Source organism: Babylonia areolata, chromosome 2 (assembly GCF_041734735.1).
Source record: "Babylonia areolata isolate BAREFJ2019XMU chromosome 2, ASM4173473v1, whole genome shotgun sequence".
NCBI classification, from domain to species: domain Eukaryota; kingdom Metazoa; phylum Mollusca; class Gastropoda; order Neogastropoda; family Buccinidae; genus Babylonia; species Babylonia areolata.
Genome location: NC_134877.1, coordinates 16,255,915 through 16,278,410, shown reverse-complemented (window position 1 = coordinate 16,278,410; position 22,496 = coordinate 16,255,915). Strand labels below are relative to the sequence as shown.

General features: G+C 39.8%; 2 protein-coding genes across 3 annotated transcripts in view; one reads left to right on the top strand and one right to left on the bottom strand.

Moving 5' to 3' along the window:
* Positions 1-573: 573 nt before the first annotated feature.
* Positions 574-17,850, bottom strand: LOC143298613 (UPF0047 protein YjbQ-like). 2 transcript variants are annotated; one of them, XM_076611497.1, is made up of 9 exons: positions 17,704-17,833; positions 15,623-15,747; positions 14,086-14,234; positions 12,530-12,564; positions 11,317-11,336; positions 8,740-8,779; positions 7,502-7,543; positions 4,259-4,376; positions 574-1,142 (listed from the first exon to the last, which is right to left on the bottom strand). In XM_076611497.1, the coding sequence occupies exons 2-9, from the start codon at positions 15,745-15,747 to the stop codon at positions 1,099-1,101; spliced, it is 573 nt and encodes a 190-aa protein (XP_076467612.1). In that variant the 5' UTR covers positions 17,704-17,833; the 3' UTR covers positions 574-1,098. The 2 variants fall into 2 exon arrangements, with proteins under 2 accessions (XP_076467612.1, XP_076467619.1); XM_076611504.1 differs by lacking the exon at positions 15,623-15,747 and having other exon boundaries at positions 17,704-17,850.
* The window catches only part of LOC143298602 (lanC-like protein 2), a 16,789-nt gene continuing 12,140 nt past the window's right edge, over positions 17,848-22,496 (top strand). The window contains exons 1-4 of the mRNA XM_076611487.1: positions 17,848-18,024; positions 19,734-19,857; positions 20,948-21,173; positions 21,739-21,883. Coding sequence (XP_076467602.1) covers positions 17,944-18,024; positions 19,734-19,857; positions 20,948-21,173; positions 21,739-21,883 — 576 coding nt within the window. The 5' untranslated portion in view covers positions 17,848-17,943. The remainder of the gene's footprint in view (positions 18,025-19,733; positions 19,858-20,947; positions 21,174-21,738; positions 21,884-22,496) is intronic.

Below are 22,496 nucleotides of genomic sequence, written 5' to 3'. Positions count from 1 at the left end.
TTTTTCTGTTAGAAAAAATAATTACGTCTCTAATTACCTCTGCAAAAGAAAACCGAAAAACTGCAAGGGAAACTCACAGCAACTGCATACACGTCGTAAATCAACTCGCATGTGAAACTGAAATAAGTGACTGCCTTGAATGTTATAAGGGAGACCAATCCATACAGTTGGTTTGATTGCCAACATACAAACAAATACTTGCCCTTTAGCCATTGTCGTGAGTTATGTTGTGGGTGTGTTGTGTGACAGGGTTGCGTCAGTGGTGTGGTGCGTTGTTACTGTTGTATGGTTTGTGCTGTGATGTGTTGTCTTGTGGATATGGTTATAGACGTTGTTTCTGTGGCGATGGTGTCACGTTTAGCTGTGGTCTTGTTGTACTGTTAGGTTTGCTCAAATTTATTTTCCTTTTCGTAGAATCGATGGTGTGTGTGCGCATGTGTGGGGGCCAGGAGGCGGGGCAAGGGGGGCACACAAACGCATGCATGTATAAGCCCGCTGAGTGGCGGATTTGTCTTCTTTTTTTCTGTTTTCTTTTTTTACTGTACACACAACACATTGTCCCAGTCATAACACTTTCATAACATAGTTCATTGGTTTAATGCAACTGTAGGTATATAACAAGCATGTTTTGATCTGCCTGAAAAGCTTAGAATTCCTTGTGTTCTATGTCCTTTGCTCTGGATATGCTTTTATTTGTTGTTTTTTTGTTGTTGTTTTCCGTGTGTCATGTACTTTTTTTTTTTTTTTAGAAGCAACACAAAATATATTATCTGAAAGAAGAAGCAAACCATTGGCCATGTCCCCAAGTGTACATACAGGTTCATGTACATGTCTGTCTGACAGAAAGAGAGAGCTCAAGCTAGAGAGAGGGGGAGAGAGAGAGAGAGAGAGATGGCGAGTGAAATGCATGGCTCCTACATGCGATTTGAAGCAATGAAATGCTATATCTGTCTGCCGGTTTTTCAGTCTGTCTGTCTGTCTGTCTATCTATCACATCCCCAAGAAAACAAACTTGGTCCCTGTCCTTGTCCTGAGTCACAAACGGAATCACACTTTCAGTCAAATCATTTACTTGTGAAGAGCTTCTGATCAAATACTTCATTTCTTCATGCCTTGTATAGTGACAACCAGTTTTCTTGAGCCTGCAACAAACCAAATGGAATAAAATGGAATACAAAAATCAAGTTTATACCATAAAAAAAACAAACTGGCTTCTAAAACACACTCACATATTAAAAAAAAAATTGCAACTACCGGTACTATAATGTGTTTTGTTGTTGTTGTTTTTCATGAGCATATACAAAAAGAAAACAACTCAATAAAGATGTGGAGAGAGAAAAATGAGAACAGTTTCAAAATGTACAGACCATACTAGTCATAATAATAAACCAAATGTTCTCTCTTTGTATTCTAAATCATGATAAAGGCAGGAAAAAAGAAAGGGATATAACTGTCTAACCTTCCATCATGATCATAATGGTAATATTAATAAAAGACTGATTCATGAATAAAAATGGAGTATGTCCATATCAAACATATTATCATTACTGTCATTATTATCATTATTATCATCATCATCATTATTATTATTATTATTATTATCATTAACTGTATATGGCACTTTTATTCTTCTCACTTAAAAATATATATACTTACAAATGTTAATTGTTTTTGTTCATTTGTGTGTGTGTGTGTGTGTGTGTTGTGTGTGTGTGTGTGTGTGTGTGTATGTGTGTGTGTGTGTGTGTGTGTGTTTCCTCAAAGAATTTTCCCAAAATTGATTTTGCACACAACTTAATAGAAATAATGATAACAATAACAATAGTTGATTGCATCACTGAACTACAATAATGCTCAAAGAACAAAAGTAAGATATAACAAAAAAGAAACAACTGCATAAAAATCATTAAAACAGTAACAATTTCTTTAACTGTCCCATGCGTACAACATACAGTCACCTCAACCACATAGTTTACATCCATATATGATAAATTACATGTTATTGTAATTCCAAGCACCAGTGCACACACAGTCAGATGAATGGGTGCTTGCACATGTGCTCTCACACACATGCACACACACACGCACATACACGCACACACACATAATCACACACACACACACACACACGCACACACATATGCACATACTCACTCAGACATACACACACACACACATACGTACATAAACGCACGCACACACACATGCACACACATAACCACACACACACAGAGTCACACACACACACTCACACATGCATACACACACACACACACATGTACAACACATACACACACACATACACACACGTGGGCACACACAGAGACACATACATATACACACATGCACAACACACACACACACACACACACACACACACACACACACACACACATGATGGTTCCAATACACGCATACAGCCACACACACAACAACACCAACACACACACAGTGACATATACCCACCTCCATGGCTGTAGTGCTCACCCAGCCACAGACCCTGCCACAAACACAGACACAGACACAGACACAGACACACACACACACACACACACACACACACCAACACCAACACACACACAGTGACTTATACCCACCTCCATGGTTGCGGTGCTCACACAGCTACAGACCCTGCCACACACACACACACACACACAGACACACAATGACGCTAACATACACACAGAAACATATACCCACCTCCATGGTTGCTGTGCTCACACAGCCACAGACCCTGCCACACACACACACACACACACACACACAGACACACACACACACACACACACACACACACACCAACACCAACACACACACAGTGACATATACCCACCTCCATGGTTGCAGTGCTCACACAGCCACAGACCCTGCCACACACACACACACACACACACACACACACACTCACACACACACACACACCAACACCAACACACACACAGTGACATATACCCACCTCCATGGTTGCAGTGCTCACACAGCCACAGACCCTGCCACACACACACAGACACAGACACACACACACTCACACACACACCAACACCAACACACACACAGTGACTTATACCTACCTCCATGGTTGCGGTGCTCACACAGCTACAGACCCTGCCACACACACACACACACACAGACACACAATGACGCCAACATACACACAGCAACATATACCCACCTCCATGGTTGCGGTGCTCACACAGCTACAGACCCTGCCACACACACACACACACACACACACACACACACACACACACACAACAACAACAACAACAACAACAACACCAACACACACACAGTGACAAGTACCCACCTCCATGGTTGCGGTGCTCACACAGCCACAGACCCTGCCACACACACACACACACACACACACACACACACACACACACTCACACACACACACACACACAAACACACACACAGTGACATATACCCACCTCCATGGCTGTAGTGCTCACACAGCCACAGACCCTGCCACACACACACAGACACAGACACAGACACACACACACTCACACACACACACACACACCAACACCAACACACACACAGTGACTTATACCTACCTCCATGGTTGCGGTGCTCACACAGCTACAGACCCTGCCACACACACACACACACAGACACACAATGACGCTAACATACACACAGCAACATATACCCACCTCCATGGTTGCTGTGCTCACACAGCCACTGACCCTGCCACACACACACAGACACAGACCCTGCCACACACACACACACACACACACACACACACACACACACAACAACAACAACAACACAAACACACACACAGTGACAAGTACCCACCTCCATGGTTGCAGTGCTCACACAGCTACCGACCCTGCCACACACACACACACACACACACACAGACAACAAGACCAACACACACACAGTGACATATACCCACCTCCATGGTTGCGGTGCTCACACAGCTACAGACCCTGCCACACACACACACACAGACACACAATGACGCCAACATACACACAGCAACATATACCCACCTCCATGGTTGCGGTGCTCACACAGCTACAGACCCTGCCACACACACACACACACACACACACACACACACACACACACACACACACAACAACAACAACACCACCAACACACACACAGTGACAGGCACCCACCTCCATGGTTGCGGTGCTCACACAGCTACAGACCCTGCCACACACACACACACACACACACACACACACACACACACAACAACACCACCAACACACACACAGTGACAGGCACCCACCTCCATGGTTGCGGTGCTCACACAGCCACAGACCCTGCCAGGTGCCAACGTTGAACTTGCCGTTGGTGATGGGGATGGTCACGCTGCTTCCGATCAACGCTGCCTTGATGTGGGCTGGCTGTCACATCGCATCACATCACCGTTTGTTCAATAATAAGAATGATAATCTTCTTTTTCTTCTTCTTCTTCTCTGTTTGTCGGCTGCAACTCCCACGTTCACTTGAATGCACATGAGTGGGCTTTTATGTGCATGACTGTGTTTACCCTGCCATGTAGGCAGCCATACTGCCTTTTCGGGGGGGTGCATGTTGAGTACGCTCTTGTTTCCATAACCCACCGAATGATCTTCTGCTTGCGTATACACATGAAGGGGGTTCAGGTACTAGCAGGTCTGCCGATCTGTTGACCTGGGAGATCAGAAAAACCTCCACCCTTTACCCACCAGGCGCCATCACCAAGATTTGAACCCTGGACCCTCAGATTGAAAGTCCAACGCTTTAACCAATCGGCTATTGCGCCCGTCTGTGAACACTGTATCAGAAGTACAAGACCTAGACGATTCTGTCACTGCGCCCCTAGTCTAGGATACATAAACAAGAACCTGTAACAGGTTTGTTTTCAACATAAATACAATGTACAATATATAATAGTAATAATAATAATAATGCATTGTTTTTCTATGGCGCGATATCCAGCACTAATGCTGCTCAAAGCGCCTTACATCATAGTTGACTATAAACATGCCTTAAAAAACATATCAACCGCTATCTGACAATGGAAAACATCCAGTGTGTTCATATGAATGCAAAAGCACACTAAAGATTATAAAAGCTATGAAGTAAATATCGCTTAGATTAAAACAAAATGCATTTCATAGAACACCCCCCCCCCCCCACACACACACACACACACATATACAAATGTCCCTCCCTTACAGACACACACACACTGACATTAAATATCAACTGCACTAAAAACAAAACTGCATAAGCATTAAAATATTTCTTATTTTCTGACATAGAAATCTGTTTGGATATACTAACATGCCTACTCACTTACACACGCGTTCCAGAGCACTGTAACTTCACAGACACACGCACACATGCATGCACACACACACACACACACATACACACACACACACACACACACACATGCCCATTAAAAATAACCAGATAGAAAAAATGACATCACATCTAAGACCGAAACTACATAAAATACACAATGCATTAAAACAGGACTATCAAAAATACTAGCACAAAAGTACTTGCCAACAAGCACACCTTGGTTTAACCATTCCGCCCAGAACAAAAATGCTTACGGAAAAGGTAAGTTTTCAGATCTGACTTAAAGGAATGTAGATCAGAGGAATTTCTAAGAGATGAAGGTAGAGAGTTCCACACTTGGGGAACCTGAGCTCTGAGAGACCTATTTCCAGCGCATTTCAGATTAGTCCTTGGAACTTTAAGCAGCTTTTCAGAACTGGATCTTAATGTTCTGAGCGGTTCATATGTTTCCAATACAGAGGAGAGATACAATGGAAGAGACTTGTCAAAATGTTTGAAGGCGAGAGTTGCTCATTTATAGTGAATGCAGGACTCAATTGGAAGCCAGTGTAACCGATTCAACAGAGGTGTAACATGATCGTGGTTTTTTTTGGCAAGAACCAGTCGTGCAGCATTGTTCTGAATTTTCTGTAATCTGTTGATGGAGGAAGATGGTAAACCTGCAAGAGTGGAACTGCAGTAATCCAGTCTGGACGGGACAAAAGAGGAAACCAACTGAGCCATATTTTTCTCTGTTATGTAGGGTCTGACTGAGACTAGCCTTTGGAGATGAAAATTACATGAGTGACACAAGAATGAAATTTAGTTGTTCATAGTCAAGGTTTGATCGAGATATACACCCTGTAATTTGGCTGATGTTTGAAATGCTGTATAACAAAGAACCCATAACAGGTTCATTTTCAACATGAATGCAGTGTAGAATACATAACAAAGAACCCATAACACGTTCGTTTTCAACATGAATGCAGTGTAGAACACATAACAAAGAACACATAACAGGTTCGTTTTCGACATGAATGCAGTGTAGAACACATAACAAAGAACACATAACAGGTTCGTTTTCAACATGAATGCAGTGTAGAACACATAACAAAGAACCCATAACAGGATTGTTTTCGACATGAATGCAGTGTAGAATACATAACAAAGAACCCATAACAGGATTGTTTTCGACATGAATGCAGTGTAGAATACATAACAAAGAACCCATAACAGGTTTGTTTTCAACATGAATGCAGTGTAGAACACATAACAAAAAACCCATAACAGGATTGTTTTCAACATGAATGCAGTGTAGAACACATAACAAAGAACCCATAACAGGTTTGTTTTCAACATGAATGCAGTGTAGAACACATAACAAAGAACCCATAACAGGTTTGTTTTCAACATGAATGCAGTGTAGAACACATAACAAAGAACCCATAACAGGTTTGTTTTCGACATGAATGCAGTGTAGAACCCATAACAAAGAACCCATAACAGGTTTGTTTTCAACATGAATGCAGTGTAGAACACATAACAAAGAACCCATAACAGGTTTGTTTTCAACATGAATGCAGTGTAGAACACATAACAAAGAACCCATAACAGGATTGTTTTCGACATGAATGCAGTGTAGAATACATAACAAAGAACCCATAACAGGTTTGTTTTCAACATGAATGCAGTGTAGAACACATAACAAAGAACCCATAACAGGATTGTTTTCAACATGAATGCAGTGTAGAACACATAACAAAGAACCCATAACAGGATTGTTTTCGACATGAATGCAGTGTAGAATACATAACAAAGAACCCATAACAGGTTTGTTTTCAACATGAATGCTGTGTCGAATGTATAACAAAGAACCCCTTGTAGGTATGTTTCCAACACGAACACAGGAGAGCATATAATAAGGAACCCATAACAGGTTTCAATCCAACATTAACACAGTGAATAATATATGATTCAGATCCCATAACAGGTTTGTTTGTTCCCCAAAGAACACCAGTCCAGGGTATATGAAAAAGATCCCATGTCAGGAAAGATTCATGCCACCTAATGATAGCTAACACATCGCATGCTGCTTTTAAATGAGAGGGAGGATGAGGTCAGTGACATTAAATCAAGAACAGCAGCTTTTAAAAAAATTTAAAAAAATAAAATAAAATAAAACAAACATATATTTTACCATATCATCAGGCCCTTCACAGCTGTGCAGGTAGTTCTGACCCTGTTTGAATAAATGAATAAATTAAAATGAGAGAATCAATAACACACACACACACACACACACACAAACAAACAAACACACACACACACACGAACACTTGCATACACACATACAGTTTAAGACAATTTAGAATAAAAGCGAAACAGTTATTCCAGTCAGCACAACTCCAGTTTACAACAATTTCACACACATACATTTTCAACGTATGACAAAGTCGAAAACACCTCAAAGTAACGCCATCAGCTTGGACAATCACACAAAGTCCATGCCAATCCTGCTCAAACACTTCGAGTGTGCAGGGGTTGGTTTTGCCATGGATCTAGGCGCCAGTGGTGCAAAGAACCTGAGAAAACCCAATTCATCTGCAGCCTGCAACACTGACTCATTGACTGGTCTGATTAGTTACGAGCATGTCAGTGAAACAGAGACACAAAGCTGGTTTTGTTGCAAGAAACAGTTTCCTCAGAAAATAACCACCAGTAACAAAACCAAAATTCCCAAATCCTTTTCAAACAACTTGGTCTGGTTGGTGGCGTGATGTTCTGCAGTAAGCAGGGCGTTTTGTTTGTTTTGTTGTTTTTTTTGGTGGCATTCACTCATTCCATGTCCCCTATACAGAGTCACACCTGGGTTCATCTGCCACAGCATCAGCAGTCCAAGGAGAACTATCAATGTTAGGTCACCAAAAGGCCACACACCAGAGAAGACCCTGCACTACCACTGAGTCACTTTGGTGGTGGTGTTCAGACAAGCCTGTTATGGTTCAACATGTGCAGGGCACCACCTACTAAGCCCTGACTAATCACAACAGTCGCTTAGTTGTGAAGCACTAAGCAGAGACTGAGTGAGTGTTCCTTACAGAGTGGAGGCCACCATCACATCCCTCCAACTACAACGCTGAACATCTTGACAGGAATTCCGCCAAAGCATGGAAGTAGGTCAGGATCAAAACTACCGTGAGTGTACGGCATGAAAGGCCATAAAATCTGGGACAATAATTTGTCTACAGGGATGATGAACAATGTTGAGAAAAACTATGATGCCAAATATCTTTTATCTTTCTTTTTTCGTCTGTAATTTTTGCAGTTCATAAGTGATGGATGAACATAACAAAAGGTCAAGCTTGTGTGTGTGTGTGTGTGTGTGTGTGTGTGTGTGTGTGTGTGTGTGTGTGAATGAACCATACAAAAACGTACCTCAGGAACTATCTTATTCAGCATCATTTCTGTATCCACTCTGGAAAAAAAAAGTTTAAAAAAATGTAAACAAAGTCTGTAAAGCAATGTGTAAGATTATATGCATTTTCACAAGTTGTCATGCATATAACTATCTCACCATCCACAGAACCACACAAAAAATTCTACAATACTAAGATAATGACAAGGAAATGAAAATATACTCTGACACCTTCTTGTGATGTTTCCATTCGCTGATCCACAACGTAATGTTGGTATCTTTTGCCAAGTCCTATCACCATGAGGAGACTACTACACATCTCCTACAAGAAGCACAAGACCAATGACTATGTGCGGAACCTGGTCAGCAACCTTGCTGGGCCCCAAGAACCACTGCTGGCGACTGTCCAACGACGGAAGATGGCATGGTTTGGTCACGTCACACGACATAACACCCTCTCCAAAACCATCCTGCAAGGGACTGTAGAGGGAGGGCGCAGACGGGGGCGGCAGAGAAAGAGCTGGTCCGACAACGTCAAGGAATGGACCAAAATGACGATGCCAGATCTCCTCACGACAGCTGCCAACAGAACGGCGTGGCGAGCTATGACATCTTCCTCATGTCCCCCCAACGACCCCAGCGGTCAAGGGAATGAGTGAGTGAGTGAGTGATCACCATGAACTTCTTCTTATTGGTTCTTGGGCAGCAACTCCAATGTTCACTCATATACAGAGGTGGGATTTTAGCTGTATGACCATTTTTGCCCCCACCATGTGGGCTGCCATACTCCATTTTCTGGGGGGTCATCATATACCGATACCATGAAACCATACCAGCATTTCACATTTCTTCTTCTTCTTCTGCATTCACTTGTATGCACACGCGTGGGCTTTTATGTGTATGACCGTTTTTACCCTGCCATGTAGGCAGCCATACTCCGTTTTCGGGGATGTGCATGCTGGGTATGTTCTTGTTTCCATAACCCACCGAACGCTGACATGGATTACAGGATCTTTAACGTGTGTATTTGATTTTCTGCTTGCATATACACACGAAGGGGGTTCGGGCACTAGCAGGTCTGCACATATGTTGACCTGGGAGATCGTAAAAATCTCCACCCTTTACCCACCAGGCGCCGTCACCGTGATTCGAACCTGGGACCCTCAGACTGACAGTCCAACGCTTTAACCACTCGGCTATTGCGCCCGTCATTTCACATTTCTAGACTACAACCCTCACAGTGATGTTTTAAACATTCACTCTTTTGTCACATTTTTCTTTCTTTTGCTTATGTCCCAGTAAATAATGTTGTAGCTGTATGTCTTTTTTTTTATGAATCAAAATGAACTATGTTTAACCCTTTCACTGCCAGGAAAATAAAATTTAAGTGAAATCTATTTGCCAGGGTTTTTTTCACAAAAAAAACGGGTATAAATTTTCAAAAAATTCTGTGCTCTTTGTTATTGGAGAAAGACCCATAAAAGTATATATTTTCTGAAAGGTAAATAAATAAAGAATACAAAACACACGCTGTTTTCCCATTTTGTATATATTTTAGTGACATGCTGTTGTTTTGAAATCTGTGTTTTGTTTTTTGTCACACTTTCAACTTGTTCATTACAAACATTAGTCAGGTAATTTGCACTAGAATATCATATTATCTGGACAAATGGATATCTGCAAACACAAAATCATACTAGAACAACCACGATATATATATACGTGTATATATATATTAAGAGATAGATACACAATGCATTGGATTGTGACTTCTCCAAGTAATAGTATGGATGTGAGGCCACACCCCCTCAGTCTCCACCCCCCTCCTCTTCACCCCTCTCACACAGTCACTTTATCTAGTTCTCATCAGACCGCGTTGGCTGAATGCCAAGAAAACCAATCACACTGTGTCCTGCTAATAATTTATGTCTCTTCTGTATTCTGCTAGATCTGTACAGCCAGCATCACTCACTGATAGTCGTATCTTGGCCACTCTCATGATTGCTCCCTTTATTTTCTATCAAATCGTCCTATAAATGTCCATCACTGTCAAATTTACGCTTTCTGAGCATCAGCTAAAGAAAGCATGTCTTGAGCACGGCGTCAGTCCGACATTTTGTTGAGAGAGCGAGGAGAGGAACCAGGCAAACACTGGGACAGTAACCCAACGATAACGTTCAAATAAAGGACTGCCTCATGACGCAGATGAATAGAATCTAGAGAGATTCCCCACACTAAAGCTACCACTATTTTTGTCAACGAACTGAATGCAAACCAGGGAAAAGTTAGAATATGTCGATGATGAGTTATCTTGTCATTGTGGCAGTGAAGCGTACATGCTTGCGATGACAAATTATCTCGTCATATAGGCAGCCTAGGGGTTAACTGATTCTTATATGTTATATCATAAAGTAGCTATTGATTATTCACAAAATGAATCAACACACACACACACACACACATTCACTGGAGAAGCAGCAATAACCATTATCATCATTATCATTATTATCTATGAAAAATTTTTTTTAAATCACTAGAGAGGCAGCGATAACCATTCAGACAAAACAAAGACTACACAACAGCAAACTTGAACTTACCGCACATCAGGATCCCAATTCTGCAAAACAAGAACAGTTTTTGTACTGATTAATGAGCTAACATTAATTCGTCTTCTTCAACACAAATCTGACAAGACATTTCAAAACCTTTGAAAGAAAAAGTAAAGGTAACAAATCACCCATTCTCCTCCAGGTAACCTCCATGACTGATACTGATGAGTATACTCATCAGTGAAGGGCTGTCACCTCACTGAGCCCAGACAGAGCTTACAGGTCAGGGTGTTAGTCCCCATTATCTGGATTTCTTCCTTCTTTCTTTTTTCTTTCCGTTACACGACCAACATCGACTTGCCGATGACTCTGTCGTGGTTCATGCATGCTGGGTATTTCCGTGTCTCCATAAGCCACCGAACACTGACATGGGTTACAGGATCTTTAACATGTGTATTTGATCTTCTGCGTGTGTATACACACAAAGGGGGTTCAGGCACTAGCAGGTCTGTACATATGTTGACCTGGGAGATAGGAAAAATCTCCACCCTTTACCCACCAGGTGCCGTTACTGTGATTCGAACCCGGGACCCTCAGATTGAAAGTCAAACACTTAAACTACTCAGCTGCTGCAGGGATTGCTTTACTTTTGTTCAATAAAATTAGTTACACTGCAGACATCTACACACAACATAGTAACTGCCTTTCTGATTTTGAACAGATTTAGATATGTAAGTAACGTCCCTAACTTGGTTCAGTTCCACTGTGTCTGGTTAGTCGCAAGTCCCCACAAGGTGAAAAAAAAATCACTTTTTCATGGCATTTGCTGTTGATCACCTTTGCACAACATTCCAGTGATATTCCAGTTTTTCTCCTGGAACACAATCACACAGTCAGTTATTTTTGTTGTTGTTGTTGTTGTTGTTTTTTAATAACTGGCACACATAACTCATTAAGCTTTGGATATGAGGGGACAATCATTATATATATTGCTGATGATCAAAACAAACTGATATTTTCCCAACACAGCAAAATGTCTTTCCTATAGTGACACAGCTTCACACACACACACACACACACACACACACACACACACACACTTCTGACTTTCCAAATAAATCTGCTTTTCCAACCGTTAAAGAGCAATGAAATGAAACCTGATGTCAAAGCCATGAAATTATTTTTTTCATTTTCAAAAACAGTTTTATTCAAACATCTAAGGATATAGAAATTAGCATAAATTTTCCTTTTATTTTCTTACCTCATTCATAGCCAAGCTGGCAGACGTGTGCTTTACTGTCAAAAGCAGAAACACACACACACACACACACACACACACACACACACACACACACACACACACACACACACACTTTTAATCAGTGTTTGTCTTTGGAACATATGATACAATCTTCTCATGATGACAAACTGCACTTTACTATCAAGCCATGCCATACAGCAACAGATTTGTCTGTTGCAATGTGTATCTGACTAATGGTTTCACACTCACAATAACTTGTAGGCTGTGTTTGTTTAATCTGTTAACTCTAACAATCTGTTATAAATAGTCTTGAATGCAAAGTAAACTGAAAAGTCATGAAACTGTTTCCCACATCTTTTTTTTTTTCATTTGGTTCATTTGTAAATCACTTCATGGTTTGAAATGTATACATTAAAAAAAATAATAATAATAATAAAACCATTACACAGATACATTCCTTCCAATGCTTTAGCTAAATACACACCTGAACTGAGATTCATGGTTATAAGTGAAAGTCAAGAGAGAGTGGAGATCATAGAGACTGGGGACAATCAATACATCTGTTTGAACTATCTCTTTTCTATGCTTGTAAGTTGTATGGGGAGAATATGCTGAACAAAACTGTGAATGTGTGCAGCAAGGTGTCAGACAAGACAGCCTATGTGAATCAATAATAATAACAATAATGATAATTACCATGATCATTACTAAATGATCTATACAATGTTAGAGTATGACAGAAAACTGTATCCATTTCTAGCGACAGCAGCCATACTTTAGAATAACATCATTAACTCATACCTTCGGGCACTTCTAACTGTGTTCCAAAATTATAAACAAACAGATTCAAATGCAGCTTCATTCTAAAGTCAATCCATCTGTTGATAATAATCAATAATTCAATTCAGCTGTTAAACAACAATAATCAATAATTATGTGACTCAATAAAAATGTGCGCCAGAATGTATGTTTGCCTGACATCTTAATTCAGAATCATGTTAAATTTCAGAAAGCTATTTTATGCTTTTTTTTTTTTTACCTGTGATTATTGCATCTGTATGGTTGTGATGGTCTATGTGTGATTTACGCTGTTACGTTTAATCCTTTTATGTCCTTTATGTACACATGTTGAATGGCTGTGATTCTAGGGTATTGTTAATGTGTTTTGCGCCACAAATTAATTACTCGTATTGGGATACTAAAGGACTCTGTGTTCTGTATTCTGCAAGCATCTTAACCCCTTGACTGCTGAATCTTGGTGAAATGAGGTCAGTGTAGCGTGAGTTTGAAGTGCAGTCACTACTTTTTGTGCACCTGTTAACGGTGTCATAGATTTTGCTGAGGAAAAGCAACATAATCCCAAGACGAAGAAGTCTAAAAACACCAAAAACCAAAATCATAATGGTCATCAACATCCTGACCTGTAAGCTCAGTCTTATATTAGTGAGGTGACAGCCTTTCTCTGATGAAGCAGCAGTCAAGGGGTTAATACCTAACACTTATCTCACCTGCAGAATGTGTGGTTTCCTTTGCACAAACGGAACTTTCTTACTTACTATGAATGTGAGCAAGGCCTATCTTGACATTCTCCAACTCTGGAACTTGGCGCACAACATCGTCAGTGACTAGATGACAGCCTCTCTTTTTGTTGGGCAACGAGACCTCCTTCTGGTACCAGACAGTCTGACCGTCAGACATGGTTGTGCTGAAGACACACACACATAACTCAATAATCAGTAAACAAACAAACAAACAAAACTACCAAAGACATAATCAATTCTAATTTGCAGAACAAAACAAAATAAAGCAAAGAAAAAACAAAAACAAAAACAATCGTTTCTATTCCTAACTTAAAGCTTTGAAAAAAAAAACAACAGTCGACTCAAATCATTCTACTTCTAACTGCAGCTCTGGACAGAAGAAAAGAATAACAAAAATGTGTGGATGATACCTGGAGAATAAAACAGTGCATTCAAACGACGAGGTCATTCTTACCAAATTTTCACATTTAACTGTACTTTGGAACAGTATACTGATACAACATGATAAAGAAACCCTTTAAAAGCATGGAAAACATTGGAACTGAAAGAATTGAGAATTATGATATCAGTTAATGGTAACATAATCTTATCAAATCCAATAATCCCAACCCCAGCCAACACTGCAATTAATGCCCACTCTGCAGTGTAGATGGACTGGATGCATCAAGATAAGTCAGGGTTAGATTTTATTCAGAAACAGACAATGACAGACAATGTGGAGCCAACATCTGCAACACAACATTTTAAATTGTTTAAAACTTTAAGGGGCAAACTGTAGAAAGAAAAAAAACATGAAAAAGGCACACAGAAGACATAAAAAACTTCTTGAAGAACACAAACATGTACTGATAAACATAAGCAAGGTATATATATATTCCTAAATGTGTATCAATCTGTACCTGTATGGCAGTGTTCAAGTATACACTTACAACTTTGTAACTGCCGTACATCACATCTGCAAGAACACTGTGCATGTGGCTCCTTAAATAGTTTTAGCACATAAATTTGTTTCTGTTCTGTTTACTGGGTATGTACATGTCTCTGGAATTTACCCATAACAATACCATACCACCAGGCCTGTACTGGCCTGTATGCTGAAATTCCTGTTACAAGCACTTGGTATTTCTAAAAATTCAACCACTCTGAAGCCGCAAATGACAGCTTAGCAATCTGTCATTGGGCTGGTCTGTGTTAAGCCCCTCCTTCTTTTGAGATCCAGGTAACAAGAAAAGGGGAGAAGCTGTGTCAGAATCGGTCAGCCACTGATTTTCTGAACCAGTATTCACCAGTGATCTGAGGCTCCGTTTCGGCATGCTGTTGTGACCTTAGGAAAAGCACTTTACTTTGATTTTTCCTCACTACATCCAGGTGTGAATGGGTACCTGTCTTTGGTTGGGGATGGTTAAATAAGTGGAAAGAGAGGATTCTTATGCACAGTCCTAGACATACTGGATATCTATTCACCGTCTTGATGATGTTAAAGTCATCTGGACATTTACCTTTTTTTTTCTAAACAAGAAATCAGCCTAGTCATCAGAAAGCACATTCTCACCTGCTCATATATGTCTGGATAGCATACAATGAGGTGACCACCATTACGGGTTGTACACTACACCACAATGATCTCAGGGCTCCTGTACTAGTGAGCCACTGTGCCACTGGCAAATGGAATCTCATCTGCAACAGGGCAACAGTCTGAGCTGCCTTTCACTAGTTTCAGACCATGCTCTTAAATGGTGAAGTAATAACCAATCTTAAAAACAAATACAATTACAGTTTGAAATTTTGTTTAATATATGATTTCATCAATCTTTGAAATTTTGTTTAATATATGATTTCATCAATATCAAATATGTGCCAGTATTAATTCACACTGATTTCATTAACAAATTCAACAAAATATTAAACATGTATTGAACTTTTTCCTTCACCCTGTGGGGTTGTGTACAGGTTTGCTTTGTTAAATCCGGAAGTCCTGGGATGGTCTTTGACGAGGGAAGGGCTGGAAGCCAAGACAAGGTCAATGGTTTTGTCTTATCTAGTGGGCTTGTCATGGATTTTTAGCCGAGTCCGACTGTCACAGTGATGTCCATCTATCATTGCTGTATGTAAAGATCCCCGGCACAAGCAGGTACTGCAGAGTTACTCCAGTTGATGTCTGGACAGCTGTAGTCTCCTGCTAAGAGGATCCGCTTCTGTCTGTCACAGTGTCAGTCTTTGAGATCTTCTACAGCGTACGGTCCAGCACATTAAGGTGAATGGCTGATCGATGGGGTAATTGAAGTAACCTGTCAGCAATTTTTCTGGAGGTGCAGCTTTACTCAAATCAATAGTCTGCATCCAGCTCTGGCAACTCAATCAGTTGATACATGGCTTTTATATATCAGGATGAAGACTCCTCTAGCAAGCAAGTCCTGATCATTATGGAAGGCTCTGCAGTCCTCTGGGGTGATCTCACTTGGGTGGACTGATGATTGCAGTAATGATTCTGTTCCAAACATAATGTCCAGTTAGACATACTTAATTGAGGCTGTTGACTGCTCTCTTCCTAACTATGCTCTGACGATTAATCTTTAGAACTTGTGAATTCTAGAGAATGGTTTCCATGTCCAATTGAATTATCTGTAGGTTTCTGGGTATGGTTTGCATTTCTTTCCTGACATGCAGAGGCCTGGTTAAAAGATATTTGACTGGCCTTGCTTCGGGCTGAATTGCCTTCAGGGCTGCTGGCTTTAAGTGGGCTGAATTAATGCATGTAGTGTAGCGATGCGCTCTCCCTGGGGAGAGCAGCCCAAATTTCACACAGAGAAATCTGTTGAGATAAAAAGAAAAAAAATACAAATACAAATATTAAGCAGAAAGTCAGGCTTAATTAGTTTTTGTCCATCAAATATCAATGTAGAGATCAAACGACTTGAATGTTTCACAACAACAAGGTGTCTTTGTGTCTGTTTCGAACAGGGGGGCTATGTCAGTATCATGAACGTTATCACCATCATGTTATTCTTGCTTTCAACAAACATACACACGTCCCTGCTTTGAACCAACTCAGTGTCACTGTCAGCACTGTGGTGACATCGTGAGAAACATGCACATAGTAGAGAGACAAGACAAGACAAGACAAGACAAATTCTTTATTTCGAGGATAACAGATAAGCACTGGTGTGCTTTTTTACATCCAGTCCCCGCCCTGAATAGGGTCTACACAACACAATACTAAATAAAATGGAAGCCTGAAAACATGGTGTTAGTAGAGATACATAACAGGGAAGATTTTTTTAAAATAAAACAAATAAAATAAAATAAAACAAAACAATAAACAAACAAAAAATTAAACACACACACACACACACACACACGGCATGCATGTACAAGTATGGTGTTTGTAAAATGTATAGGAAAAAATGAACAAAATGAAAGAAACAACACACACAACACACACCGCTATACAGATCAGAGTGTGGGATGGAGGGTGAGGGAGGTTATCAGTCAACCATACACATTTGACATACAGTATCATTAAAACGAACGATTTACATTACATATTATGGCATAAGGTGGGACAGGCAATGTTTTTTTTAATGTGGTTAGGTTAGAGAGAGAGAGCGAGCGAGCGAGAGAGAGAGAGAGCACCTTGCGCGTGACGCCAGTTCTTTTAAAAGTTTGCAGCTTTCTTCGAGAGATCCTTCAGCTGGTTTTGGATGACCACGACACTGATCAGAACTTGTGTTCGGGCTTTGGAACCAGATCAGACACAACTGAGTAGTCTCCCCGGAATACTCTCACGTATGCTGTCTGCTTCCGTCTGCTTCAGTGGAGACAGTGCAGCGTTCGGTGCTGCTGGGTGATGCCGGATAGCTCCATTTGCACACCATGGCAGAATTAGAAGTTCCGATGTTTAAAAACACCCTTCCAGACTTCAGTGGAGAGAAATTGCTCGGAGAGGACACCAAGGTAACGCTTATGACAGTCAAAACGGTGATGGGCACCCACCATTCCCATCCCTCATCACTATCCATCAATCATGTTCTTTGTTCATGACGATCAGTTCTTGCACAAGCAGCAGACGGCTGTGTAGCCAGCAGGCACCGAGACGTTTTGCTGACTTTTCACAGAGGGAACATCTCTGAAAATGCATTATCTCATGAAATAGTTTTATTCAGAACAGAAGTGTTCTTTCCACTATTTGATTTGGTTCTACTACCCGTCTGAGACCAGCATTGGGAGATCAATATAAAATGCAGATCAACAATTGTTTGAGATTTTTTTAATCAACAATTTTGTTTTGTCTGTCAGCTGTTGTGTACATAGTATTTAAAGCAAGATTGTAATGTTTTCATGCTTAATGTAAATGTACACAGTGAAGGTTTTTGCATCTGTAGAAAATGTTGCAGTACAGATGATTTAATTAATCCCCCTTATATATATATATATATATATATATATATATATATATATATATGATAGCCTGAGGCAGAGGAATTTTTATGCATTAAAAGTCTCGTGCATTCTGTCTGTCATGATTTTGACACTGCAGAAGGAAGAGTGCATTGTTATTGGATTATCATAATTTTTATTTTGCAATAATCATGGTGATGACAGTAGTTCTACTTCTAGCATTGATCAGTAGACCACACCAGTACACCAGTTCTAGACTGCCTTTACAGGACTTGATGGTAACATATTGTCAGTGTCATAAGTTGCAAAGAGAAAAACATAAAACAAAAGATCTATACACAGTACACTTACACCAACTATACATGTACATTTGTATATATATGTAATATGCAAACACGTATCCCATGGACTTACAAATACATTTATTTTATACGACATCAACATATCTATGAACACAAATTGAAAAACTTAATTGTGTTTGCCCAAGCACCAACACAAAATGTGTATGCATGTATTGTTTACACTGGCAATATATGTGTGTATATATGATACTGTGCGCACACTCACTCACTCACAAACACACACACACACACACACACACACACACACACACGAGCACGCGCGCGCGCGCGCGCACACGCACACTCTCTCTCTCTCTCTCTCTCTCTCTCTCTCTCTCTCTCTCTCTCTCTCTCTCTCTCTCTCTCTCTCACACACACACACACACACACACACACACACACACACATGATTTTCAACATTTTTAAAAATTTTATTTCTTAATAAATGGTTTATGTAGTTATTTAATGTGTCAGAGGATTATGATTAATTAACAGGGCCAGCTATGACTTAATGGTACAAAGTTACGCTTCTGTGATCTGTATTGAATATTCATTTGCTGTCATTAGGATTATCTTAGTTTTTTTTGTTGTTTTTTTTGTTGTTGTTGTTGTTGTTGAAAGAGTCTATAGTTGATTAAAAAAGTCAAGACAGCCAACCTATTCAAAAGTATGACCTGAACTCACAAAATCCTAACATTAACAGATTAAGTAACTTATCTGGGAAAAAGTAAATATTTGGGAAAAAGTAATAGTCTGATTTAATTTGTGGATTTAGATAATTAAAAAAAAAATTAAAAAATCAGTAATATGTTGCATACATTTGACTCTTTTTTTTTTCAGTGAGTAGTAATTTATAGCCACATGCATTGATATGATAATAAATATAAGTAATAATTCTTAATGATACAAGTCATTGTATTGCAGTTAATAACCAGTGCAGCTGAGCAGCTGAAAGAAGTGATAGCAAGATTGCTGAAGCAACTCCAGTCCAACATCGGTCAAGAAGAACACAAGAGGCCTGATTTCTCTGTTTACACAGGATTAAGTGGTAAATTCTGAATATTTATATTTTCATGTTTTAGAATAAAGCATAGCAGTTAGCACTAACAATTAAGTTGTATAATTTTTATCAGGTATTAACAAATCTAATTGCCCCACAAAATGAAAGAAAACAAAATAAGAAGCTAAGATCTACATGAAGAACGTTGAAAACTATGACTTTTATTATAAAAAGTCATCTTTGATAAAAAAAATAAATAATTTTTTTTTTTTAAATGTGTATAAATTAAATACATTTTTTTAAATTATTTGTTCACATTGACAGTTTCACTGATGACATAAGAAAACCAAACAAATCACTTTTTGATATTTGGCTGAAGAGAAATGAAGTAGCAACTGCATAAAGACATGCCACAATGATAGGATCGATATGTACATGTTTGGAAAAAAAATTCCTTTCAAAGTCTCTTGTAGTCTTGAACTGATTTTATTATTTTAAACAATGGATCGTTTTTGTGAGTGAATGTGTGATCAAGACTTAGTTTTGGATTCAAAGTACATAAACAGATTTACTTATAACCTTTATTTAGCCATTTTCATGTGATAATGTATCAACTGTTTAGCCACTTAAATGATCATTTCTCTTTTTAAGAGTCTCTTACCCAGATTTAGCTTTTGAAAATGTTTCATTGGACAGATTTCATTTAAAATGGCTATCTTCCATTAGCCTTAATCTTCCATTAGCCTTGGGTAAATGAACCAGAGAACTATTTTGATACATATCTTTATTCAGTTGTTTTTATATTTGTGATTTAAAAATTAAAAAAAAGATTATGAAATATTCTTCACCTTGGCTCAGCAGTGCAGGACTGGCATCTTGCTTTCTCCTGCTTTATTTTCATTGACAATGGAAACAGACACAGTTTTATCATGATGTGTGAGTGTGGTTTGTGGCTTGCCATCTTGTTACAAGCTTATTACAAATCCCGAGAGCCTGATTTCAGGCCTGTTGCAATTCTGAGTGAAGGCTTATTAGATTAGCTTGTGTGTAAAGTGTCTTTGATTCTTTGAATAATCATGACTGGTCCTGTCGTTCCTTTCAGAGTAACGTCACCTGAATGACTACTTTCTTTTATCAGGTTATGCTTTACTGTACCTTCACCTTCATCAGCGTTTGCCAGAGGACTCGTCTAGCGGCGAAGGGGATTACCTAACGCTGTCGCTGCACCATGTGAAGGAAGCTGTGGCCAATCCCCAGGGCCGCAGACACACTTTCCTCTGCGGGGATGCAGGGCCGCTGGCCATCGGCGCCGTGGTCTACAGCAAAATGGGGGATGAGCGCAATTCGGCGCAGTGTATTTCCAGGTAGAGTATGGAGTTACGTTAAGCGATATCTGTTTGATGATGTATACATGGTCATTTTAATCAGCATGTTTTTTGTTTACTTGTTGTTGTTTTTTTCTGTACCTGAAACAGGGATATCACATGCTGCAACTGTTTGAGCAAGTGAAAACAAAGGAAAAAAATTAGTTGAAATGAGTACTTATACAGTTCTGGACGTTGTTGATGGATGTCTAATTTGGTCACCTTAACAGTGGCCGTTAGGTTTGCACCCAGTTAGTGTTCAGGCCAGCCATGAACCACACCTTAAATTTGATAAAACTTTTCAGTTTCATGAAGGCATCAAGACGTGTGGGCTGACCCATATGTACATGTATAATATGTATGCACATGCATTCATGTACAAACATGCCTACATGCACTCACACATAACACATAGTCATATGCTCTCTCTCTCTCTCTCTCTCTCTCTCACACACACACACACACACAGACACACACACAAACACACACATTTTCAAAACACACATTCACACACTTCTGTGGCACATTTTCATCACATATATTACCTCCCTTGTTGTTTTTTCAGGCTTGAAGCCATGCATATAAATGTGATCCGTGACCAGACGTTGCCAGATGAGCACCTGTACGGTCGCTGTGGTTACCTGTCAGCCCTGCTGTTTGTTCAGCATCACCTAGGCACGGATAAGGTGGACAGGGAAGTCATTGTTAAGGTAACTGCCTGTTATATTTGGGAAAGAAAAAAAAAAAAAAAAAAAAAAAAAAAAATCCCAGTAATTTAAACATTGATGGTTCCCTGTGGACTGCCAGTACTGGGACTGTGACAGACGAACCTGGGTGTAGGCCGTGTATGAGGGACTCAGAATGAGCAGCATGGGAGTAATGCCACTGAAACAGTGCAGATGATGGGGCAGCAAAAAAAAAAAAAAAAAAAAACCCAGTAAACTCCCTTAAGTTGGGGATAGGCATTCACCAGGTACTGTACTCTTCACATGAAACCAGTCCCTTAGTTTCACCATGCATGAGAAATATCTTGTTATTAAATTCATGATATCAGTAGGTTACAAAGTTAACCCAATGCTGAAAGTTTAAATTCATCTGTTTTAGATTTGTTTCTTGGAGTACTTGTGACTGGTACTAACAGAATAACGTAATGTCAAGGGATGAAACTACTGTTCTCTGCAAACAGTTTACAAACCAGCAGCACAATCATAAACAGGAAACTGGATTTTTTTTTTTTTTTTTCAAAGTAGGTGGTGGACATTTACATGGTATTTTACCCTATGGACAGTTTCAACCCAAAATGGAGGGTAGGCATTTACTAGC

Excerpts from the sequence above, each read along its gene's own strand:
- LOC143298613 (XM_076611497.1), bottom strand. The coding sequence starts at position 15,747 with ATGAGATTCCATTTGCCAGTGGCACAGTGGCTCACTAGTACAGGAGCC. Across the intron at positions 7,544-8,739 it reads TGAATAAGATAGTTCCTGAG|GGTCAGAACTACCTGCACAG; the intron begins GTACGTTTTTGT and ends TTATTCAAACAG. Across the intron at positions 4,377-7,501 it reads GTGAAGGGCCTGATGATATG|CCAGCCCACATCAAGGCAGC; the intron begins GTAAAATATATG and ends GCGATGTGACAG.